The sequence below is a fragment of the Drosophila arizonae genome, chromosome 4, assembly GCF_054131065.1.
Source record: "Drosophila arizonae isolate 15081-1271.41 chromosome 4, UAZ_ARI_1.0, whole genome shotgun sequence".
Lineage (NCBI taxonomy): Eukaryota > Metazoa > Arthropoda > Insecta > Diptera > Drosophilidae > Drosophila > Drosophila arizonae.
In genome coordinates, this window is record NC_142924.1 from 24,705,493 (window position 1) to 24,732,726 (window position 27,234).

The 27,234-nt window shown below is 41.3% G+C and overlaps 1 protein-coding gene across 6 annotated transcripts in view; it reads left to right on the forward strand.

The window, feature by feature from the left end:
• The first annotated feature begins 1,465 nt into the window (after positions 1–1,465).
• The window catches only part of Tet (Ten-Eleven Translocation (TET) family protein), a 126,406-nt gene continuing 100,637 nt past the window's right edge, over positions 1,466–27,234 (forward strand). For 3 of the 6 annotated variants that reach the window (XM_089467805.1, XM_089467810.1, XM_089467808.1), the window contains exons 1-4: positions 1,466–2,224; positions 10,406–13,646; positions 13,708–13,965; positions 19,741–19,758. In XM_089467805.1, coding sequence (XP_089323931.1) covers positions 11,748–13,646; positions 13,708–13,965; positions 19,741–19,758 — 2,175 coding nt within the window. In that variant the 5' untranslated portion in view covers positions 1,466–2,224; positions 10,406–11,747. The remainder of the gene's footprint in view (positions 2,225–10,405; positions 13,647–13,707; positions 13,966–19,740; positions 19,759–27,234) is intronic. The other 3 variants (XM_089467807.1, XM_089467809.1, XM_089467811.1) reach the window with 2 other exon arrangements.

Genomic DNA, 27,234 nt, shown 5'->3' on the forward strand with positions numbered 1-27,234 from the left:
AACAACAACAACAACAACAACAAAACCTACTTCAAACGCCGCATGTTCGTGTTTATGTGTCTTTATGGCTGTGTGCGTGTTTGCCAGCATAGAGCAAATGCAGCTGTTTATGTATAGCTCTGCATGTGCGTGTGTATATATGTGCATGTGTGTGTGTTTGTGCAGGACTTGTTTGAACCAGGACACCAGACAGCAAGCAACAACTGCGACAGCAAGCAACAAGCTTGAGCGTTGGTATGAGTTGCCGATCGAAGGCTGCAATCCAACACTACGCAACTAGTGACGGCAACAGGGTGACTCGAGTTGAGCAGCTGGCCAATAAAGAATAAATTTTATATTATATAGAATATAGTAATTTTTTTTAAATTTATGTAGAGAACATTTTTTAAGGCAACTACTAAAAAAAAACTGGTTTTTAATAAATGGTAAATAAATATAATTATTATGTTTTAATTAAATATTTATTATTTATTACAAAGTTAATTTTTTATCTTTTTATTTTATTTTTTTACAAAATAGAGATTTTTATTCCACTTATATTTTAATATAAAGTGCATGAAATAAGTAACTCGAACACTAAGCGAATCAAGAACTCAATTGGACCTTGGAGTTAATAAGATTATCATATAATACGATAATATATGTAGCTCCATCATAACAAAATCCAAAGAACCCACTTGCTAATTAGACTTGATAATAACAAAATAACATACAAAATACATTACAAAGAAAATGAATAACATTACAAACTATTTACAAGCGACATAAGTAACTGCAACAAACTCATAATTTATATCATAAAACCAGATAAATCAACAAAAATTAATGGAATTTTGATTTGAATTTGGAATAGAACGTATTTTGTTTGTTACGCCTTTTCATTTTCTCATTAATTGTTATTATTTCAATATTTATATTTTGTATCCGGTAAATCTCTCCTTCAAATATCAATGATAATGCATATTTGACTATATTTTATTTTGATATTTCATCTAAATAACAATATTTTTTATCTGCATATTGTGTAATATAAATTTGAATTTCTAGTTAATAAAATAACTAAAATCATTTATATGGCATAGATAAGTACTTAGTAAATGTTTAAACAATATTTTGATTATTGACTTCAATAAATAATTTAAATTACATATTTATTTTTATTTTCTTTATTCCTTCTTTTTTATTGCATATAATTTCATTATTTCTGCGTCATAAGAACAATTTGAATAAACTCATTTCCATCAACTAAAGTTCGTATTAATTGTTTTCGGACCACATGCAACATGCTGCAGCTCGCGCGATGTTCGAGCCGAGTTCGTTTATTTACTGTTCGCTGTTGTTGTTGTGTTCGCTCGTGCCGGCGTCGAGCCGATGCGTTCAGGTTGCGTCCGTTGCCTCTGCTGCCTGCGCTGCTGCTGACTGCTGCTGGCTGCTGGCGTCGTCGGGGTTGGTTTGCCGTTCGCTTGTGCACGGCACAATCAGTTGTTGTGTATCCTTCGAAGGGTGAAAAGTTTCCTAAATACAAAAACTTTTGCACCGACGCCGTCGCTACGTTCGAGCGCCAGAAACGAGTGCGAGTTGCCAGTGTCAGCCCGCTGTCCGCTGCGAGCTGCAAGTCGTGAGTGGAGCGTTGCCGTCGCCAGCTTCAGCTTCAGCTACAGCTACAGCTACAGCTGCATATACAGATACAGCTATAGCTACAGTTAGTGCGCTAATATCTTTTGTTGTTAATTTCCGCGTATGATTTACCTTTTCACACCACAAACAACTTTTGGGCAGTCAGTGATCAAGGATTGCAGTTCAAATGGAATGGAAACCCAGTTTCCACAGTGCTCTAAAAACAACAATCTTGCAACAATGCTGCTCTCGTGAATAGTGCAACATCAACAACAACAACAACAACAGCTACGGCAAATGTTTAACAACAATTTGAATTTACCTGCAGCTTTGCATCGTTTCTTTGCGTTAACATTTTACTTTTCGCGTCGCGTTCGCATCTTTCGCGTTTTTTTCGTATTGTAAACAAATTTTCGATTTCGTTCCCGATTTCCGTGGTTCGTTTTGATTCGTGCGCGATTTCGCGGGTTCTTTTCCTTAATAACGGTATTCAGTTGCTCAGTAGATCCTTAAAAAACAAACCAAAACAAAAAGCAACTCTAAATATAAAGATCGCAATTTTCCCAGTGGCACCAACGGTCGAACCAACGGCAATGGATTAACAACGGTTTGTAAAAATTATATTTTTAAACAAATTACAAATTACTTAAAGTGAATATGTTCTAGAGAATTGCAATGCTAATCAGGGAATAGTAAAGGGGTTCAATTTGTAATACTCGTATTAACAACGTAGATCTAAAGTCATAAGACTCAAACTGCTGCTGTTAGGGAAGATTCTAGAGATAGCCGAAAATCCAATAATTTTAGTTGTCTACTTTTATTTTTATAACAAATCCAATTATTCTGTGCATAGAAATTTAGTTCATTTAATAGACATAAGCATAGGTAAAGATGATTCCCTATACCCGTATGCATCTTTTAAATAAACAATATTTAGCATTATGCATTTTCATTATGTACTTAACATTTATTTTGTACTAAAATGTTATGTTAATCGGTTGATTTTCACTTTTATTCAATCATCAAGTGTTTATTTCAATCTAAGCCAATGGATTATATCCACTTTTAAATTCCTTCCAACTTTTCTTTAGATATTTAGCAGTCCATTTAACATTCCATCTATGTCATATTTATTCTGTATATACCTTCACTCTCAGCTTTATTATTGATGATGATTTAGGATTTAGCCACTACAATTATCTCCATATAGCTTTGTCTGCATTTATCTCTATCCTAATTTATCATTTAATTCTCTCTTATCTGTTATTTTGCCGTCGATTTACCACTTCGCGTTGTTTTCCATGCAGCTTACCTGCCCGCATATGCAAATTATTAAAGAAAACCAATTCCATTGCCAATAGGCCGCCAGATACGTACGTGAATAAAGAAAATATTATTTTTAAAGACTTATCGAATTACAAAAGACGCTGCACTTGCCGCACAAATTTCTGTGTTATTCTTAGCTTTGCCTGTAAACAGGCCATTCTTTTTTTTATTTTTTTATTTTTTTGGGACTTATTGATCGACTTGGATTGATGACGCTGCTTTAAAGCTGAAAACATTCGCCAAATGTAAGCAAAATAAACAGAAACATTTGCAAATGATGAAATAAAATTTAATAAAGATGCCCGCAGTGGCACATACAACAACAACGATAAGACCACGACGGCTGGCAGCAGAGTTCGATTATATTTTATTTTAAAAACCATGAAACTCCCGAAAATTGACACACAAAAAACATTTCCAGATGAGTAATGACAATAAACACGCGGCAGCAGCCAAAACAGATACAAAATTTGAAGAACAAGGCAAAGCTGTTGCTGCCAGCAGCAGCAGCAACAGCAGCAACAGCAGCATCAGAGATGCCGACAATCCGCTAGATACATTTGTATCTGTGGCGCATATGCGCCGACGTTTGTCAAGTTAAATTAAAAAGCTGCTACAAGCTCGAGTACTGAAGAGTTATACGCTCCGCCAGGCTGCCAGGCAAACAGCAACAACAAGAACAAAAGCAACAACAAAATCTCCAATACGGCTACAAATACATATACAGATACATTCAACACTCGACGCGGCTGTTCGCAACTAACTAACAGTAACGTGCGTACTTCAAGGCAGCCCAGCAGGCAGCACTCATTGAAAGTTAAAGACAAACACACACACACACACAGAAACACATACAGGCTCATACATCTTTCTGTTTCTTTTGGCGCGCTCCAAACAGAAGCGCCAAAAAAAGAAAGAAAGAAAGAATAAAATAAGAATCTCACAGTAAAAAGCCAAACTGCAAAAGCGAAAGCGAAACACACAAGAAAGAGAAGAACACCAGCAGCAACAACAACAACACAAACAACAACTTGAAGTCAAAGTCGGCCCACGCCTCATTCTGGGCGCAGAAGCTGCCTTGACATGGGCAATAAAGAGAATTTAAAGCGCCATAGAAGCTGACGGCGCAAGCAAAGCAAAATAAATAATAAAGTAATACAAATTGAAGAAACAGAGCAGCAACAGCAACAGCAACAACAGCAGCAGCAACAACAACAACAAACCGAAGTTCAAGTTCAAGCAGCGCATTTTGTTTGTATCTTGCAGTTTGTGTATCTTTAGCTGCAATTTGTCTGACCAGAATGGAGAAGGCACATGTGCCGCCAACTGGACGCGACTGTTGCGGCTGCGTTAATGCTGTTTGCTGCTGCTGCTGCTGTTGTTGCTGTTGTTATTGTTGCATCTATTTCTGTTGCAGTTTATGAGTTTATGGCGACCCCCAATGAATTAACACGCCAGCTAAATATAAACACGAGCACGCAACAAAAACGACTTACTGCGAAAAGCAAGTAACTCACACTCACACACGCACTCATACGCCCACACATATGGGTGCACACACAGTTACGCACTCACATATTACGTTTTCGTTTTCATTCATAAAACAAGTTCAGGCCAAAAAAAAAAAAAAGAAAACGAAAACACAAAATATGGAAGCATGCACAGGTAGCCCAAGGCAGCGCCAAAGGATACGGCAGGCAAATTAAGGCTTTGACCTAGAGAAAAACAAACAACTCGCAATACACACAATATGCCGCCCATACACACGCACACACACACACACGCATGCTGCTGGTAGCTTTAACGGTTACGTGCGTGACTTTCAAAGTATGCGAGCTAAATGACACACTCGTAAATTTGCACACACATATCTACATACACCCGCTTGCAAGTGTGTGCGTGTGTGTGTGCGTGTGTCTGTACTTGGTTAGCTCCTTTGCATGGCTTCATTGTGGCGCGCAGCACGTTTCATTTCATCGCATTTTTGCAAACATACTCAACATACTGAGCTGCCAGGCCTGCACGCCTACCCCCTCCCTACCTCCCTCTCTCTCTCGCTCACTCCCCCTTCCTTTCTCTCATTCTCTCGCTGTCTCTGTCTGGGCAACGAATAACTCAATTTACACGTGACACATCGGCTGGCAAATTAACCCATTAGTGGAGTAAATGATAAGCAAGACTTTTACACTTTCAATTGTGTGCATAAAATATGAGTTTCTTATATGTATATGTGTATGTAATAATTCTGATATATTTTTAAAGAGTATTTACTCTAAATAAATCTATGCACTGTATTGCAAATCTATACTGTAGGTAAATTTGTATAAAATTTAAGTTAGATATTTGAAAGAAAGTTTACTATGGGTAAATCGAAATATATGTAGTTATATTGTATATGCAGCTACAGTAGAACTCGGTTGTAACGACTCCGATTTTAGCTTTCAAACGGTTATTACGACGAATATTGCAGTCCCTAGTTAAACTTCCATATATGAGCAAATATGTATGGTTAAAGCGACTTCCGGTGATACTGGGTCTTACATATATTTTTGTTATTAAATATATAATAATGCTTTACATTCAAATAGAGAATGTTTTATGAAGTACTTAATTTCAACCTTTATTCAAATGCAAATTAATTAACACAGCTCAAAATTAAATGAGAGCAAGGATATATAGATTAAACTTCAGGGATGCTATAAGTAATAATTTGCACATATTAGGATTAGAATATGGCTGAGCCATGATGCATGTATATATGTGCATAATGACTTCACATGCCTTTGCTTACTTACTTCTCCAAATTTTAAGCAATAGAATTCTCAATTAGTTATGGCTTAGAGCGATTCGTGACGCTATAAGCACCGAAACATTAACCGTTAACAGCATATGCAAATGTAAATGCAAGCAGCAAAAGTTAACAGACTTACACAAATGTTCTGCTCATGTTAACTACAAATTGTGTGAGTTTTATCTACTTTGCTTCTTCAATTAATTTCTGTACACTTACATTTACTTTACATAGAATCATAAATTTGTAAATGTGAAATAATAAAACAATATCATGGCTTAAACTTCATAGGTATAGTAATTTAATAGAGTTCTGTTAAAAGCAGATCATTATATTTCATATGTGGAAACGATTTCATTAAAAATTGTCTAAAAAAAATAAAACGAAATTACTGCATAGAGTAAAACATTCTCAAGCTGAAGTTAAATTAAATATTTCAACGAGCAACATGTTAACTAATCCCTACCCTGGGCGCTGCTTGAAAATAAGAGATATATGTATATAAATATGTGAATATAATGCAATAATGCAGACGCCAGCAGAATGAAGCCTGGCATATTGGTAAAAGTTGGCTTAATTATGTTGCAAGGCGCATGTAACGTGAAATCGGAGAGGGTGTGGCAGATGCGCATGTTCAAGTGCTTATTGCATGCTTATTTTAATAAATATTTTAGTGCGCAAACAATTTTGAACAAATTTCATAAGTGAACAAAAGTTGAGAACAAGCGCCGAAAACGTCAGATAACATATTCAAATATTTTACATTGGGGCAACATGGGGCGTATGCGCAACATCAGCTGTAGATGGAGCCGTAACTGGAGCCTGTTAGCTGATTCAGTTGAAATGCTGCTGGCAGCGCGTCAGCTTGATAGACAGACAGAGAGCTGGTGGAGATAGAGAGATGAATGATAGGGGGTGAGGGAGAGGTGAAGAGAGAGCGCGAGAGAGAGAAAGAGGGGCATTCGAGCTGGCTGCCATTCAACTGGTAACTGTGTAGCCAGCAGGAGCAGCAGGAGCAAACGGAACAGGAGTTTGGCAAACTGCCAGTTGCTGCTGCACTTGTTGTGCCATTCCTTGACTTGCCTCGACAAATGAAAGTCAGGTAGCAGGCAGCAAGTAGCAAGCAGCAAGCAGCAGGCGGCAGGCAGCACGCAGCAGTTGCTACAACATGAGGCAGGCTGCTGCTCGCCCTCGCTCTCGCCCTCGCCCTCGTCACGGCTGAGTTCTCTTATAGCATTTGGTCTATTTTGCACATGCAACGTGCATGGACATGTGCATGCAGGTGTGCGTGTGCCTGTGTGCTTGTGTGTGTGTATGTGTGTAGCCCAGTTTATGCTGCGAATGCAATGCAGCTGAGAGTCACCTACATTCATTGCTTAAATTATTTCAGCTCTGGCCATTTGTGCCCTTCTGCATTCAGTATTTTCAAATGACGCATTGTTCGCATGTGCACATATACACACATACATATGTATGTATGCATGCTCGCATATATGTATGAGTGTACATCTGTGTGCTGCGAGTTTAATTCGCAAAACATTTGCTAAATGTTACAAACTGTGAGCCAGCCAGAGCCTCATACAGGCATACAATGAGAATGAGAGTGAGAGAGAGAGAGAGGGAGTGGGAGAGAAAGAGTCAGATATTGTAGTGAATTGCGCGCATTGTTCATGGTTTCGTTTGTTGTAAGCCTCGCATACATACACACACACACAGACACACTAATACATCCGTGTTTACTTAGCTTATATCTGCAATATATCCCAGCTCAAAAGCTGCCACAAATTTCCAGACACGAGTTCCTTTGCTTATCAGCCTATAGATAAGATAAAAATCAATATATATATATATATATATATATATATATATATATATATATATATATATATATATATATATATATATATATATATATATATATATATATATATATGTATATATAGGTTTATCAATCATAATTCCTTCGATTTGGTATTATGTCACAGAGCGGAAATTGGGGCTTCAGGTAGACTTGAAATACGATTTGAATAGCAACAACAAAAGTGGAGCGTCGGCTTGATTTATCAGCAATATGGCAGTAAGAGCGTCAGCCAGAGGAAGCGCTAATTGTGCACATGTTGCAGTTGCTGTTGCAGTTGCACTTGGAGCTGGAGTTGCACATGCCGCATACACATGCATTTCGCGTTGGCCTAATTTTCAAAATCGGGATCTTTATCGCAGTAGTCGTAACTCGTAACTCTTACAGCTTTCAGCTTGCCACATGCAACTTGCAGCGAACAATGTAAATATGCGAGAGGCAACTGCGGCAGGATGGTCTGCTGCTGCCAAAGTGGAATCGCGAAACGCAGTCGCATAAAACGGAAAGTGCAGCAAATTGTGGCAGCTGCAACATCAATTTTTTGTTCTCTCTTCTGCTCTTCTCTGTGTTTTTGTTTCTGCTTCAGTTTCCTTGCATTCGCTGATCGCCGACGCTGCGGCAGGTTCTGCTGCCCATTGGCCGTTGGCCTTTTGCCGATCATTCAAAGCTGCCTCTTCCTTGCCACTAATGCGAGTTGCTGTTGTAGTTGCTGTTGCCGTTGCTGCCATTGAAATTGCGACACGCAAATTGTAAGCGACAGCATAATCAGGCTTTAATTGTTCTGCGCGGCAACAACACCCGACAGGCTGGAAAAAAGTTAATGGCAGCTTCAGCTAATCAACACGAGAAACATGTGAACAAATATGGCCAAAATTGAAATTGAAAATATGGAATATATATATACAAAATGTGAAAAGTTTTTAATAGGAGAAAATAGCTAGAAAGCCATAAGTTCAGAATCTATATAGGATAGAAATAGATTAATGTTGACAGAGTAGAAATCAGAGTAGACAGCATGGAAATCATTGAAGCTAGGGAGTAATTCTATAAAAGTGAATGATTTAAAACATTGCGTTTGGATTGTTTTATACCATGATATATACGTATTCTGTAATAAGATGGTATGTAATATGGATGGTATTCAGTTGTTCGAGTTACTGGAATCACTTATCTCCATTCATAATATAGCTTAAGAGAAAGAGATTGATAACATATCTCATCCTATCAGCAGTCTATTGATGCTACTCAGGAATGTATTTATGTATTACTCCGGAATTGGTAATTCTATTCTATCAGCCTTTAAAGAATATCAGTTCAATAAATATCTGGAAATTCAAGAGTTTTTTTAAGACGACAATAATTTATCATTCATTGATAGAAGTTTCTATATCTGAGTAGATTGTCTTAACTGGCCAAGGGCAAATTCGTAGACACTTCAACACCTCAAGTGGCCAACAGCTTGCTACAGAGTGTAGGCCCACACACACACGCACATTCACACACACACAGTAGGCCCATTGAACTTTGTGAAGCGCAACGAAATGTTGGCAAGTTGAAAAACCAAAAAAAAAAGGTAACAAAACGCAAAAAGTCAAAAGGCAACGGCAAAGGACGCGCAAAAAATGTACACCTGTGCCGTTTTTTTATGAGAACAAAATACAAAATACAAAAGAGACAAACACAACAACAACAACAACATAAGCAGCAATAAATGCGAGTAACTGCGAGGTTAAAAAAATGGCGAAAAAAGCAAGAAAATGACAACTGAAAAAAAAAAACGCAGCAAGTGTGTGTATGTGTATGCATGTATGTGTGTGAGTGTGTGTCAGGTCTTACAAAGCCAAAGCATAACTTACAAGCAACAGCAACAGCAACGGCAACAGCAGCCAACGGCAATAAAAAGCCAGAAGTGAGTGTCCTTTACATTTTTTTTTTTTTTTCGTTTCTTTTTTTGTTTTTTGTGCCTCTTGCTGCTTCCTGCCAGCGTGAAGTTGGACTTGGCCAACGCTCATTATATAGTCAAAGACCATAATTATGTGTTGAAGTTTGTAGATGTTTTAAGTGAGTGAGCAGAGAGCTGAGAGAAGCAAAGAATAACGATAATAGCAGCAAAAATGAAATAAAATAAAAGGACTGGCTAGAGTGGCAAGCAAATACAGTTGCCTTCGTAAGCCACTATAGCGACAGCTGAGCTGAGCTAGGATAAACGCATACAATTAGCAGACAACATTTGGTTATGCCGTTTTCATATACCAAATATTCTGCTATGCTGCTGTTAATGCAAATCTGTTAAATCGCTATACACATAGATCTATTCCATGATATTGTCCTATTATTCTGAAGATGAAGTAAAAACAAAATAGATAAACTCACAACTTTTGTAGTTAACATGAACTCAACATTTGTGCATGTCTGTTAAGTTTTACAGCTTGCATTTACAGTTGCATATGCTGTTAAAAAGCTATGCTAATGTCGCAATTAAGTCTTGGCTTTGATAGTTGGGTAAAGCTTACCTCCATTTATGTTTGAATATTATAAGGAAACAGGTCTAAAAGTTAAAGCTTTTATCATAAACACATTGCATTTCAATACAGTCGAAGCGTTTGCATTTTATGTCCAACATTTGTTGTTAATATTAAAATGAGTAATGCTTATCTACGAAGCTTCAAGAAAGTTCAGTGAAAAGTTCCTGTAACACTTTGAATATTTTCATGCTTATATTTAATAAAGATTTATTTATTTAGCTGTCAGCTAAAATTAAAAAATTGTTATTTTAAATTGAAATATGTCTAATGAATTTTCTTATTTTACAGATTTTGAACCAAAGGATTTAAACAACAACAACAAAATTTTGGTATAAGAAATTAAAAGCAAAATTTCTCTTTGGCTAATAATCAAACAAATTTCAACTCGAATGCTAACCAAAAATTCATAAAAACGACAGAAAATCAACTAATATAAAAATGTATTAAGTTTATACAAACAAAGATGAATAATAGCTTAACTAAATTGAATAACAAATAAAGCGATAATGTTTAATTAATTCGTAAGGTAACCCAACAAACAAACAAACAAACGGAAGACAAAGATTTTTAAATTGTAAGCCTAATATATTAAGTAATATTATATAGCAAAGCAAGAAAAAAAAAACAAACAAACAAAACAAAAATCATTTTCGATAAAAGCTGCAACTATTTTTTATATATGTAAACATATTAACAAGAAATAAACGCAAATCAAATTTTAATGCAAAAACCAGAGTACAAAATTCATAAGCATCAATTTTACAAAATATCACATAATATCAACAAGCTAATCAAATTATATATACATACATATATATACGTATACATATATATGCCAATAATGAATTAATGAATAAATCAAACAACGCATACAAAATACAAATTTACAACTTACAAATTACAAATTTTTACAAAATAACAAATTTTCAAACAAGTCGCAAGTCTGAGACCCAGCACAACAACAACAACAAAAACCACAACAGCAACAGTAACCGCAACTACAACAAATATAATTTAATTTAATTAAGCAACAATTAGCGAATATTTAACAAACTTCATTTCGCATGGCTGCCGTTTACAACAACAACAACAATAACAATATCTTTCAACACGACAAATTAAAGTACAAATCAAATAAAATTTTGAATTTTTCAACTTACAAATTTTGGAATAACAAGTAAATAGTAGTAGCACGTATACAACAAATAAATTATGAATACAACAAACAAATAATTATATTTATATATCAACTGTAAGAATAATATTCAAATACAAATTTTACAAACAAAACAAAGAAAAATACAATATGCACAAAGCACGCGAGCTACGCGAGTTCAAAGTTCAAAGTATCAATTTATGAAAAACCCAGAAAATTAAATCAACTTTTAAGCAACCAACAAATCGAACGAAAAACTACCTCAAGAGCAGTGAGCGTGTACAAAACGTAAAGATTTCAAAACGAATTACGAATTATCTAACTCTGCCAACCAGTGTGTACAAACTATATAAATATACATATACTAATATATATGCACGTAGATATATACTTCGACATTTGACATCTGAGCCCGTTCCCCTCCCCCGCGCAGTTTGATCTGGACTGCGCAGCCATGCGATTGTGCGGACTTAAATGGCGTCCACAATAATCGCACAGAGCAGCACAGGCGGCCCCGTCGATCCGTCAACTGCAGCGAGCAGCAGCAGCACCGGCAGCAACGCCAGCAGCAACACCCTGCCTCCAATATCAGCAACTGTTGCTTCGGCAGCTGCCGACCTGCACAACACGCATCTCAATCAGCTGAACAGCCTCAGCCAGCACTATACGACGCCGTATCATCATCACTACCAGCAGCAGCACTTGCAGCACCAACAGCACCAACAGCAACATCAGCAACACCAGCAGCAGCAACAGCAGCAGCAGCAGCAGCAGCAGCAACAGCAGCAGCAGCAACAGCAGCAGCAGCAACAGCAGCAGCAACAACTACAGCAACAACATTACCAGCAGCAGCAATCGCTTGCGGAACAACAGTCTCAGCACTGGGACTATTATGCACGGCAGCAGCCAACGGCGCCTGCCAACAACACCAGCAACACCAACAACAACAACAGCAGCAACAGCAACAGCGAGAACAACAACAGCAGCAACACCAATGTTGCAACACCCCTGGGCAGCAGCGGCAATGCGAATGGCACTGCTGCCAGTGTTAACAATGGCCACAGCCACAGCCACAGCCACGGCCACGCCCATGGCCAGCGCGTTCATGGCACACACAACAGTGATACCGTTGCTGCTGCCTCCGCCGCCGCCGCCGCTGCCGCAGCAGCAGCAGTAGGCCCCAACGGCAACGGCAACGGCACCAACGCCAACGCCAACGCCAACTCCAACTCGAACTCCAACTCTAACGGCAGCTACACACGTCCCTGGGAAATGGAGTCCAAGGACAATCAGCCGCCCCAGAGCCAGCCACACCCACAGTTTCAGCCGCAGCCGCAGTCGCAGTCGCAGTCGCAGGCGCAGTCGCAGCCAAAGAGCGGCTTTGAGCCCTTCTCAAAGCTGCCCTCATTCCAGAGTCAATTCCATGGCTACAATGATCAGCTCATGCCCGACGGCACGCCCATGCCGCTGCCGATTGGAGCCGCTGCAGCAGCAGCAGCGGCCGCCGCAGGAGCTGGGCCCGGCGCTACTGCAGCAGGACTCGGCTCGCTGCAAACGGTGGCCATGTCGCCGGCGAGCATCTCGGTCAGCTCGCCGGGCATGATGAGCGTCGGCTCGCCGCTGACGCAGCTGCCGGGCATGCAGACGAGCATCACTCCGCCCTCGGGCAGCTTCACGCCGCTGGGCGCTCCGCCGCCGCCGCCGAACGCATTTCATCACATGCACTCGCACCATCGGGCGACCGGAGCGGGCGCCTATCCGCTGATGCCGGCAGCCACGGCTGCATTCGGCGACTTGCAGCTGTACCAGCCCCTGACGCCGGGCCTGCCGCCGCTGATCAAGAAGGAGTCGATGGCTCCGTCGGCTGGCGCGGACTATGACATGCTAACGGGCAGCATGCTGCTCAAGAAGGAGGACTTTGATCTCAACAGCAACAGTGGCGCACACCAGCTGCATGGCCATCCTGGCCTGGGCGTGGGCGTGGCTGTGGGCATGCACACGCCCACGTCGTATGACGGGAACAACAGCAACAGCTTCCCGCACGCGGCCAGCAGCAGCGGCAGCCATACGCCGCACACCACGCAGCCGCTGACGCCGACGCCGACGACGACGACGGCGCCCATCAAGGTGGAGAAGCTGCTGCAGTCGCCGATAGCTCGGCTGGACGCGCGAAAGAAGGAGCGGCGGAAACAGCGGCCCAACTCGCTCGAGTCCAGCGCCGAGAGCGAGGCCAGCGGCATGGACGTGGACCCCAGCGGCGGCAATCCCGGACAGGTGGACGCCGTCAGCAGCACGGCCAACTTCAAGAGTCCGCTGAGCGCCCTGGGCATGGGCGACAGCAACGATGCGAACGCCAGTGGATGCGACAAGCAGGTAAGTTCCAGTGGAGGGCGCGTTAGCGGGAGCAATAATTGGCAAACGCTGCGAATAATAGGAACACCCACCCACAACCATAACCTTACACTACCACCAACAACATCAACAACAACCCCCCAACGCCAACCACTCCACCAACAACAACTCCTTCTCTTCTTCCGCCTCTGTTTTGCAGTCGAAGAAGAAGCGCAAGCGCTGCGGCGAGTGCGTCGGCTGCCAGCGCAAGGATAACTGCGGCGAGTGCGCCCCCTGCCGCAACGACAAGAGCCACCAGATCTGCAAGCAGCGCCGCTGCGAGAAGCTCACCGAGAAGAAGGTAAGTGCACAGACACATACACAAACAGTTAGCCAGCTGGCCATTCTGGCCAGTTGGCCATTCAGTTTTTAAGATTTTCCCAGGCTCGGATTCGAGCTAGGCCCCGGCTTACGCAGAGCCGTTCGCATCCATTCAAAAAAGTTACTCAATGAAATTGCTGCATCTGCTTGCCGCGGCCACAACTTGGCCAATGACAAGGCCTACACAAGGCACAGTGGGGTAAATCAGTGCCACTATGGCAAGCCGGTTTCCTTCCCACCGAGTATTTTGCTTATGTTTAAGGAATATTTAAGGAATTCGTGGTAGTGAATTCACGATTAATCATCTGATATGTAACAAACGATTATTTTGCTTCTATCGGCGATTTAATTACAGAAAAGTGGAACAGATTGACCGCCACATTTCTAATTCTTAATAAAACTCAAAAAATCAAAATAAAAATCATTTGATTAATTATTCATCGATTATTTTTCGTCGATTAATTGAAATTAATATTCCCGTAGCTTAAATAATCGATTAATAATTGTTTTCGCCATCACTAATTTGGGGCTCCACTGTAGCGCAGCTAAATCGCTGCCAGTGCAAACTGGTTTCCTTTTCGCCGCTCGCGGCCACGAGAGTTCGCGCGGTCTTGCGCTCCAGCGGTCAGTCACTCGAGATTTATGTCAGCGCAGATGGAACAGATGTTCCAGCTGGAGCCAGTGCAAATTAATGTGCCCATTCCCTCTTTGCCTCTCCCCCATTTCAAAGCATGCAACTGCCTTCGGCCCGCCAACGAATTCGCCTTTGCTTTAGCACATGCAACTGCCTTCGTCTTCATCTTTGCCTCTGAATTCGCCGCCAACCTCACATTCGCATTCGCCTCGCCCTGTGCATGGCCACATTTCAACTAGTAACCTACAAGCACGTTTGCGTGTGTGTGTGTGTGTGTATGCATTTGTGTGTGCCTCTGCTTAAGTACTTGCGTACGTGCACTTGAGTGCATTTGGAGCATTCGCGTATCCTTAAGCTCGCAGCCTCACTGCCTCAGAGCTACCGAGGCAGCCGAGAGGAGGAGTTTTGCTTCGTATTCCATTCAGTTTACATTGCGTTTCGAAATCACTTAAGAGCCTTGCCGCAGGCTGCGCATATCCTTAAATAAAATCAGGTTACGCTCACACACATGCACACGCACACTCATACACACGTAAATGAATCTGCAGCTGAAACTGCGGCCAGGCCGGTCCATTTTGGACTCTCAAGTGGCTGTGGTTATGTGATGTCTTCTTTGCTGGCTGACAAGTTCATTGGCCGAGCAGAGCTAAGGATATCTTAAGAGGACTTTAAAGGTACTCAAGAATTTCTCATTTCGAATATTCCATATACCAAGTTAGCATTTCAAATGGAAGTCAGCTGTTACGTCGAAATTAAAATGGATCTTGCTCTCTATTGCACTCTCTCTCTCTCTCTCTCTCTCTCTCTCTCCCTCTCTCTCTCTCGTCCTCTTTCCTAAAAGTATTAGCAGTAAGGTATAAATTAAGGTCATGTCCGCTTCCATTTGGACGCGCTTCGTACGCCTCAAATTTAAGAGTAGAAGTGGAAGTAACAACAACAAAAGAGATAAGTAAGAATAGCAACAACAACAACAAACGCAGTGCGAATATGCCGTATGGAATAAAACAACAATAAAACGATAATAACGAAACGAGGCAACAGAAACAACAACAGCAGCAGCAATAACAGCTACAACAAAAGAAAAGCAAACGTCGCGTCGTTCGCAGCCGCTGCCGCCTGCAGGAGCAGATGTTCACAACCTACACATACAAACGCTACTCACACACATGCACAAACAGAGAGTCAGACAGACCGACAGACATAAATAAATAAGCGGTTGAGCGCAACGTTTTGTCTCGCTGCTACGATCAACGCCGGCAGCGAAAGCAACAGCAACAGCAACAGCGGCAGCAGCGCGCACAGCGCTGCTTGCAGAAGCAGCAAACAGGAAACCGAAAAAGAAACGAACGCGTGCATAGTTCCAGCCGGCATAGGCGCGAGGGAGATAGCAAACAAGATAGTTAGGAGAGTGGAGACAGCGCGCGACTGGTCACACAATTAAGAAGGAGGTTGACAGGAGAACGCGGACAGCGCTGCGCTGCGCTTGCGTCTACGTCAGCGTCACAAAAGGTTGTCAAACAAGAAAATGGCACGCAAAGAGACGCAGCCGATCGAAGCTCCGCTGTCTCTTGCCGGCTCTGTCCCTGCCCATGCTGCTGTCGTTGTCGCTCTCGCTGCCACTGCTTCCAATGACGACACACATAGATAAAGTTGTAAATTTTGCAGTCGCTGTGACATGTCAATATGCCCAGCACACACACACATGTACACATACACATCCATACATAAATTGTAGACGAGCAGCCACGGTTGTTGGCAGCTCTTCCTTCCGCGCTTGGCACACAATTGGCGCTTTATTTTATATCTTCCTCTCCTTTATCATCATCATTATTGTTGTTGCCGTTCGACACATGCATCCCGCTACACAAACATACACACATACATACATACATGCGAAAAGTCCCATGTGCTCGTCGTTTGGGCAGCCACTGGAAAGGCAATGCCCAAGACACTGTACGACAAAAAGTTTAATTTGCAATTTCATGTTGCCATGTACATACATACATATGTATGTATGTGAAATTACAGCAGCTATATGACGCAGTCTGCTATTATTCTATTCCTATAGAATATATTAGTTTATGTTATATTATACTCTAAAATTTCACTAGCTACTTAGTAACTGTTTACGCTGTATATTCTTCGTCGCTGGTCTTCACTCTGTTGTTTCACAGTGTCAAAGTGAGCACACTCACACTCACACTCACACACACCTACATATGTAAAATTAATACAATAATGTCGTTTTCTTTCTTCTCTTTTGCGGAAGCTCTGTGCTCTTCAGCGAGTACGGCTGGTTGCCAATATTTCGGCATACTGTTGTGATTACGATTGGCTGGTTCTTGATTTTGTTGTTCTTGTTGTTGTTGTTGTTTTTAGTTGCTGCCACGAATCGAATGCGGATCAATGCACTTCGTATGTATTTCTGTGGTATTTGTGCAGCTCTTGTAATTCAATACGCTGTTTTTGCTGCTGTCAGTTTCTGCGAGTTTTTCAGGTTTGCAGGTTTTCGGGGTTTGGTTTCTGCCCGACTGGGCAGCTGGTCACACTCTGCACGGAGTCGGAGCCGCGTCTTCATTTGCTTTTACTTTCACAAATCAGGTCTGAGAATAAAATAAAAATAAAAATATAAAATGCCCCCAGCACAAGTCATTAACTTGGCTATTTGAATTGGGCCCGCCCGCACACTCCGCTCTGCGCGCCCAAATCTGAGAGCTGAGGCCGCTTCCTGTCGCAGCTCGCCTCGGTGTCCCTTTCAGCTCGCCAGCGCCTTAAATATGCAGTTTTTCTTAGGAATTTTCTCATTAAAATGCTTTTTTCATTTCGCATTTTATTTCCATCGTCTCTTTCGTCAAACGACTGGCAAATAAGGCAAATCAACGACAAGAAGAAGAGCAAATATTAAAAGCCGTCTGGCCCAACGAAACTCGCCGCCCAACCCTCCCCCCAAATGGCGGCCAAAGGCAACCTTTGAGTCTGTGCGGGTATGAGTGATTGACTTGGCAGTGTCCCGCCATACCTATTCCCGGTATTGTCCTTGCTAAGACTTTTTCAATTTCACTTTTGTGGCCGCCTGCCACACTGCCAACTAGCTATAACGGGCAACGGCAACTTGCAACGGTAACTGGCAACTGGCAACTGGCAACTGGCAGCGGCAACTTCATCAAGCCAAATGCACTCCACTGAGCGAACTAACCCTAGCCCTCTAAGCCACCCATGACAACTTAAAGGTTTCACTTCATGCATACCAAATTCGAGCTGCCAGCAGCAAGTAGCTCGCACTTATCACGGGGAGTGCAATGCTCCTACTTGAGCACACATCGTTTCTGACATACTCTCAGCACTCGTCATCGTCCTCGTCCTCGTCCCCATGCTCCTTCTCGTCCTTATTGTCGCCTCAGGCCTGTGGCACACATCCACACTCACTCGCAGGCACAGCTCGCATTTTGGCTCGTTGGCTTAGCCGGGTCCTGTGCAGCAGGATAGCGTATATGGACAACACGATGTTGATAATGAGCTTGTGAACTTAATTATCGTCGCTGTCAAGCATGTGCATGTGTGTGTGTGTGCGTGTGTTTGCATTTTGTATTGTGCAATCTGATATAATGTCGTGGCCTGGCATATCCAGTTGCACCAGCACACACACATTCCCTCCCTACCTTCCTCTCTCTCTCTCTCTCTCTCTCTCTCTCTTCTCATACCTTCTTCTCATACCTTTCTCTTGCCATGATGCAGAGTTTTATTTTTTGTTTCTTAGATTTTTTAGCAATTTTTACAGCTATAATTGGCGCTTATGGCCAGGTGCTATGCTTGTCTTTGGTACAATGCTGCTTCAATCAGTCAATTTGGTACTACAATGTACAAAGAGAGAGAGAGAGAGAGAGAGAGAGGAGAGAGAGAGAGAGAGAGAAAAGAAATACTGCTCGAGGCATGGATAGAGAGTTCATTGCACTAAATGGAAAGACAAACTGTGTCCAGTTGCAGGCTCTGCCACAAATCCGATTGAATTTTTGTTTTATTTCCTTTGCGCTGCTCCAAATGCATATTCATCTGCCGAACACACACATACACACACACTAGCACACTCAGCCGTACGCATAGAGACAAACATCTGCATTTGTTTCTCGCTTCCCTGCACATCTGCTCGCATTGTTCGCTTTTATATTTTTCCTGTTTTTCTTTGCCTGAGCCTCAGCCTGAGCCTTCGTCCTGCTCTAGGATTTAAAACAGACGTGCCGTATTTCTGATGCACTTACTTCACTCTCTCTCCCGCTCTCTCTCTCTCTCTCTCACTCTGTCATTCACCGTTGATATATTCATATTTGATCCACGCACGCTTATGAGTAAATACGTTTCCTACAAGTATATATACACATGAATATAAATACATACATATATTTGTGATAGACAAAACTATTATACTTTGCTTTGAGCTGTGGGGGCGAACGACTTTTAAGCGGATTATGCACAACTTCATAATATCCTATACAGTCTCACTCTCTCTGTAATTCTCTCTCATTTTGTACATTTATAAAATTTGCAGCTAATGATATTGTTTTTGGACAGCATATATATTATATTATTATAACTTTAACTTGGCAGTTTGGGATATAATATGTTAATGCAAGTCTATGATAAATAAATAAGTTGGTTTTAATATGTTAATGATTGAGTGTAATCTAGAAAAATTTGGGAAATAAATAGGTTTTCAAACTGAATACATAAGTTACAAAAGTTTTATAAATATATTATTATTATACAGAGAATATTTTTTTTATATAGAAAGAATATTACTTAATATATCAAAAACATAAGGTATTAAATAACTAATATCCTGAATGAGGAGTTGTAGAAAGAGGAAGCACATCCATCGTCATATTCGCCTGTGTATGTATGTGTATGTGTGTATATGTATGTATGTTAGCTATAAGCCTGCCGGCAATTAGAGTGTTTTTTTAATCTAAATCCCCTCTGATGTAATATGAAAACGTTTATTTTATAAAAACACATTTAAGCTGGTATTTTATTCTCTATTTTCCGTTTCATTTTATTTTAATTGCAAATTCGCTTTTTTATGACAAACTGATTTTAATTTAAATACGTTCTTCTATTTTATTGCAGGAACCCAAAGCAAAGCCCGTACGTATACACAATTTATTTATTTGACAAATTCCATTTAATTATATTTATAAACACGCACAAAAACCACATTTGCATTGGATTTTCAGAAATATTCCATAATCAAGTTTTTATCTCTTAGATAAGAAAATCGAGTAGATTATTCCAAGAATTTTATATTACGCTTTATAGATATGTTATACATAAATGTAAGTGTCAATAAACTGATATGATAAGATCAACAATTTATAGATTGCCTAGAGGAACGAAAACTAAAGTCTGTTCTAATTTTTTGGGTTTTGTAGAAAATTTCGTCGTTCCTTTTTGTTTTCTTTCTTGAGCTCGGACTTGATATCAAATTTATCAAGTTTCCTAACTTAGCTTACATTTTGATACCATTTGTTTATTGATAAAATTCATATATCAATTTGAGCCGGAACTTTATGTTATGTATTATTTATTGTATTAGTTATTAATATTTGAATATTTCGGCTGCGGGAGGTATTGGTTGCAACCCGATCGAGGCTAGACCTATAGTAGACTACTACTATACTCTTCTCAGGTGAAGTCTCGGATCAATCCTAGAGTAAGTTTTTAAAAACTATTTTATAAACATAAATAGCTCTGAGGGTGTGCTGCATTTCAAAAATAATATCAGGATATATACATTTATTATATCTTATTAAATATATTTATGAACTCGAGGGGCATCAGAAAATATCTGCATTCTTGCTTTTTACCCGTGAGCAAGCATTATGCAGTCGACCACGCCCATGGGCTATATTTTGTATAATTTCTACAGCTATTTGACCTTGAGCATTTGCTCTGAGGCTTGCCCAGAATATGCCCCTATAGATGTAGCATATTATGCAAACAACTCTTTTGAGTTCTTCATTGTTCTGCAGCCAATGTATCCATGTATTTGTTGGCAGCGAATGTGTCTATGTGTCTGATGGATCTCTCGTCTGTCTATGTGACGGTCTCGCTCAATTCTTTTTTTTTTTTTTTTTACCAGCAGTTTTTTATCAGGCGCATAAATTAAATAATAAACCGTTTTTATTTGTGGTGGTGCAATTCTATGTTGTGCCTGTGTTTGTGTGTGTGTGTGACTGAGTGTGTGTTGTCTGTCTGTGCAATTGAATGCTTTTTGGGTAGCTGTTGTAGTTGTTGCTGTTGTTGTATTCATGAAAATGATTTGCTGCCTCGACGGCTGCATGTGTGGACGATGGTTGTTGATGGGCTGTTGCTGCTGTTGCTGTTGCTGCTGGTGGTTGTTGATGAGCGGCATTCGTGCCACTAGTCGAAACTGTAGTTGTGTCTGCAAACACACACACACACATAGTCACATTTATATAAATCTGCGCTGATTATAATGCGTTGTTAAATTTTAATAAATAAATTTTCACATCCTTGTTAAGCGCACATTGAATGCGACAACAGCAGCCACAACACACAGCTCAACAACAACAACAAGAACAACGCAACGAGAACATCAGCATTGATTAAAAGTTAAAAAAAAATAAAAGAGCACTGAATGCAAATGAATGTTACATAATTTGCGACAGCAACTACGCTGCGTATACTTAACGTGGCATTTGCATGCCAAACGGTAAACGGCGAACGGCAAACGGCAAGGCTAAGCTTAGTGGCCAAGACGCTGCGCCATATCCTTGCAACTAGTTAAGGACAAAAGTGCCGCATTGTCTGATCACACACTCACGCACATACACACTCTTGCACACTAACGAGCTGAGAATGCGCCACTGCATTTGCACTTGCTGTAAAAAATTGCAGCGCAAATGATTTTCGCATTTGCTCATTTTAATGAGACAAACTGCAAGGAAACAGCCAGAGACAAAAAAATTAGAGGAGTCGCTCCGGGTGAGTGCGACAGCGAGGGCGGGTGAGGCGGAGCTCCCGGCACGAATTGCGGTAACGAACACCCAGGGGTAAGGTGGAAGGCTGCAAATGAGGTTAACAAGCAGCGAGAGCAGCTGGCAGTAAATAGATATGCAATTAAGCATTCTTGTTATTGTTTATTAATAAACAACAACAAAAGCAAGCAGCAGAAAGCTGGATATATTTACTATACTGTATAAAAAGGAAAACAAGGTTGCCAAGGCAACGAAGCAATAGAGGAAGAGACAGAGGAAACTCTAGAGAGAGAGAGAGAGAGAGAGAGAGAGAGAGACGCAGGGACTAGCACGAAAAAAATGAGCGAAAATATTTTTACGCTTGCGACCATGCGTTGCATTTCAAGGATACAGGATACATAAACACACACACATACACACACATTGGCACTTTTAACCCTTTTTTTGCATTTCTATTTTTGAAGTGCATTTCGCCCTGCAAGCGGCGCATTTTACTGCCCGTTGGCTCAATTTAAATATCAACGATGCATGGCCGAAATGGTCAGGGCAACTGGCTTAAATACCCTGTAAAACTACCATATAGAACAGCTATGGCCAGCTATAGCCATATGCTGTCGGCGTATAATAGTGCGAAGTCCTGTAGCAGATTAGTCTAGAAAGAGCTCAAAGATGCAGAAAATTAAAGGTTTTAGAAGGGAACTCTAGAATGAAGTAAGAATTCTAGAATGTGCTCGAAGATGCACTAAATGAACCATTTCTATATAAATAGGGAGAACGGACTCTATGATGTAGGTAATGAAATAAATAGAGATAGAGATTGCCATAAATAGAGATTTCTAGAAAGAGTGCGGTAATGCAGTAGATAAAGGATTCTAGAAAAGGTACTGAACTTCAATAAATAGATTTATTCTTGTTCAACTATGGAATACATCATTTATATCTGTCTGTTTTGAAGCTCAAAGATTGACTTTCACTAATTTCTTATCCCATTTTGTGCATCGAATTTGGTTTTCGAAAATATTGCTGGGCATCTCTCGGGTCGAACATGCTTAATTACATCATTTGTACTTGTTGGGTTTTCTTCTTGTATGATTATACCTGTCGGTCTGTGTGTGTGTGTGTGTGTGGGTGTTTGCAAGGTGCAATTGCAGCGTATTTTTCAGCTTGACCGATTCGTAGCGAGTGCGACCCTCCGGTCTCTAGCAATGCGGCAACAAAACTCGCACCCCAGCACCAGAAACGAAGCGTTTGTCAGCTAAACAGTAAAGGGGCTGCACATAGCTTAATACATATATAAACATATACACAAGTGATGGGTGCTCTAGCTGTTAGCTTAGAGGGTCAGCAGGTTACAGGTTACATTGCGGGCGCCTAATTGCAACCATAACTAAATACACAGCTTAACTCTACACACGAACACAGACACACGCACCCACACACAGGAGCACACACATACATACACACACTTGGTAAATCCGTTTAAGCGCCCAGTCAGTCAAATCAGAATGGAAATTTCAATTTCCAAAAAATTGTTAGAGCCCGCCCAAAATAAGAGGAAAAGTATAAAAATAAGATGCAAAAGGAAGATGAAGATGAAGATGAAGTAAAAGTTTACTCACAAAGGGCCTCTCAAGCAACAACAGCAACAATTTGCCATATCTTTTGATTGCATTTTGACAACAATAACAAGAAGAAGAACAGAAACAAGAAGATTCCTCTCTTTCTTTTTTTTCGGCATATTGTACAAAAACAAAAGCCGCACTTTGAATCGATTTTTGATTATTTTTATATTATCATTGCGTTTGCGATGTTGTTACACTGTTGTTATCATACCCTGCAACAAATATGTATATGCGGTGGGGTATATTCGACTTACTGTTCGAAAAGTCCATTAAGTCTATTAATAATACTCTATGTTAAGGCGTAAATGAGAACTTGGATAACATTGTAGAGCATTGTTTTCTCTCACCTTTTAAAAACACACTTCTCATCATCTATTCATAGATTCAAATTAAATTTAGACTTAAGTTATATTTGCCTTTTAATGTAGTTTAATGACGTGTTAAAACATGTTCCTGCGTAAGCTTGGATTAGCCCATTCGAGGAATACCTCTAATATTGCCATATCACTATCCCTGCTGATTCTCGTTTTTAGCTTCTCTCAAGCTTACTCAATATAGGCTTGGTATTGAACTCCCCTATTATTTCTACTGTAGCTTAAGCTCATCTCAGATATTCACAGAAACTGAGGCTCGCGCCCACCTCCACTTTCAGGCAAAGGGGCGGACATATGCCAATATACAAATCTCGATTCTATAGGGTATTTATAAACTCAATTGACTGTAAATTCTTGTTGCTGTCAGCCCTCGCACTGCCGCAAATTCAATTTAATTTTCTTTAAATATTATTTGAGACAATTTCGCATGCATTACGCGCTGAGTTTGGAATACAATTTTTTGTGTTTCCTGCCAGTACATACAATATATTTTCTCATGTTTACTTTCAATAACTTGCGTGAGGACAGGATTGGGATTGGGGCTGGGTATGGAGCATGGGTCGGGGGTGGGGTGTGCTGCAAGGATATGGGGTACAGGACGAGTCTCGCTATATTGAATGCTGCGCATGAACCTGACAACAAGCAAACAGAAATACAAAATTCACTGTTGTTTTCCCTATTTTACTTTTATTTATAGCTGAGAGCCTTTTTGGTTGTTGCTGTTATTTTTTTGCATATCGCGGCTTTTGTTTGTCGGCGCAAATTGAAAACATAATTGAAACAATAAATTCGATGCGCACATATCTCTGCCAGCGAAAGAGTTGCGGGGCATTTCTCAGAATTTCAATTGGAGCAAAAGTTGGGAATTAGCTTGCAGTTCTCTTCCAATACATTTCACGCGTTTGCCAAACGAGAGAAAAATCAATTTCATTTTGTTGATTTTCTTCTGGATTTTTTATTTATTTTTATTTTTTTTTTCACTTGGCATTTTCATTTTGACTTGAGTCCAACTAAAAGTTGTTTCCTGCTTCAGTCCTTGGCTTGACGCGGGCTTGGGTGCCGGGCAACACAGTCAAACAAGTCAAGTCATTTACTAAAGTACGAAAGTCCTGGCGTGCATAAACATCCCTTAACGGGCGCGGCTGCTGCTACTGCTGCTGCTGATGCTGTGTGGGGGTGGTTTAGAGTAAAGAGCACGGGCACAAAAACCAAAGAAAGCAAAAAAAAAAAAAAAAGAAAAAAAAAAATTATAAAGAAATGTTTTCAAAAAGGCAGCTGGAAACCAACAACAGCAGCAACAGCAACAACAACAGTAACCTGCACATAAAATGCGCTAAAAAATTTCACGTCACGTAGCTGGCGCTAGTTGTTGTTCTTGCTGTTGTTCTATTATATAAAAACGCTGCAGCAGAACTTTGCACTTAGCACGCATTCACACACGCCCACACACTCACACACACAGTTGCACACACGTGCCAGCAAACAATTTAGCGCTTGCTGCATTTACAAGCCCAAAGTTGCAGCTTTGCCGCTGCTGCAAGTTCTCTAATTGCACGCGCAAGAATACAGCGAGCTATGAATCCGGGGAGGCAGCAACAACAGCAGCAACAACAACAGCAACAGCCAAGGGGCAACGCACACGCACGCATAAAGTAAAACTGATGTTGTTGCTGTTGCTGTTGCTGCTGGCACCATCATCAGCTATGCAAACAAATACGCATAAATATGCACGCACACACACACACACAGGCATAGGCACACTCGGAAATTCGTTCACGCACTCTTAAAATGCAGAAAACAAAATGATGCAAAGCTCGGCACGCACAACAGCAACACCAGCAGCAGTAGCAGGAGGCAGGAGGCAGGAGCAGGAAAAAAGGCTGTTAGCTCGAACGGAAACATGTGCAAATAAGGCAACACACTTAAACATACAAACACATACGCATATCATACACCCACACCCCCACCCACCCACACACACACACACACAGTCACGCCACCTGCCGCAGTTCTTTGAAGCCGCAGCTTACGCACATTGCGTATACGCCAGCGAGTGCCCAGCGGGGCCACTGCAATGGCTTCCCTCAGTCGGCTACTTTTTTCAGCTGCATTTGCCTTTGGCCACTCGAGCAGCAGCAGCAGGATGACGCATTCGCTGCATTGCATTGCATTGCCCTTCTTCTGCTGCTCCGTTCGTTCTTCTCCGTTTTCTGCGTCTTATTGTCGCTGCCTGCGAGTAGTTGACGCAAATATTTGCATTGCAGGCCGCCGACCTTTCGAATGCTAGTGACATCGGCACCCTAAATTGTCCGTATATGTCCATATATAAAATGTGTGGTATATACTTGTCCGTTCCCTTCTCAATGCACTTGTCCTACACACAGACACGCACACACACACACTTGGTCGCATTCTCAAGCTGCATTTCTATTTCTTGCGAGGCCCCCTTAAACAACTTGGCAGCTGCTTGGGCGATTGTCGCCTTTGATAAACTGATGCTGACTTTCATGTTGTTGCCCGTTGCCCCCTTCCCACTGCCCCCCCCCCCCCCCCTGTCGAGCCACTTTGTCGTTGTTAATTATAAAAATTTTCCATTTTGCGTTTGACGTGGGGAGATATTCTGCGCTGTGCTCAAAAGTATGCTACACTTTTTAGCTGACGCCTTTGCCACTTGCTTATGTATCAGTACATTACACACACACATAGCCGCAGTATATATAGCATTTTCAAGTATATATATATATATATATGTGTATATATTGTATGTAAACTTGCTTGTACAAATTGCAAGCAAGCATTTTATGCTGCGAGGGACCTGACGAGGGGCGAGCCAAGGCGAACAACAAAAGTTTAAGAAAAAGAAAACTGTGCAAATAAAACTTTTTGCTTTCGCTGCTACTGCTGCTGCTATTGCTGTTGTTGTTGCTGCTACTGCTGCGTTGGCTTTGGCTTTCCGCACTTTGGCAAAAGTCCTTGCCAAGGGTAAATGCAAAATTTACACAAACACACACGCTGCTGCGCAAAGTGTGCTGGCCAAAAGATGTTGCCAGCGCCGCGTCAAAAAATAAAAATGCCAAAGCAACGAGTGCAAATAAAACGGAGAACTGCTGCCAAGGGGAGCCCAGCTTTGATTTTTGGTAAGGCATCGAGGGCAGCATCAGCAGCAGCAGCAGCGGCAGAAGTTGGCAAGGAGCAGTGCAGCTTGCAGCTGAGAGAACGCTTCACTGCACTTGACTATTATTGAAGTTACGCCAGAATCCTTGCACATAGCATCCCATCCTTGTTGCTCTCGATTGAGTTGTTGCCGTTGCCTCAGTGCTGCTGCTGCTGTTGCTGCTGCTGCTGCTGCTGTTGAGAAACTTTCGCCTTTGGGGCTGGCAATGGGAGAAACATCTTTAGCATGCTGGCATCCTTTGCCACAGTGGCAGTGTGGCAGCATGGCAGCATGGCAGCATCCTGGCAGCGTGGCACCGTCGCATACTCCCCATCGTGAGCGTCCTTTGCATATTTAAGCGCGCGACTCGCACAGTTGCTGCCACTGCCTTAGCTTCTGCTCCACCTCAGTCGCCGCTGTTGCCACTTTTTGCATTTTTTATGTGTTGCTAGGTCATTGTACGTACAAAAGCC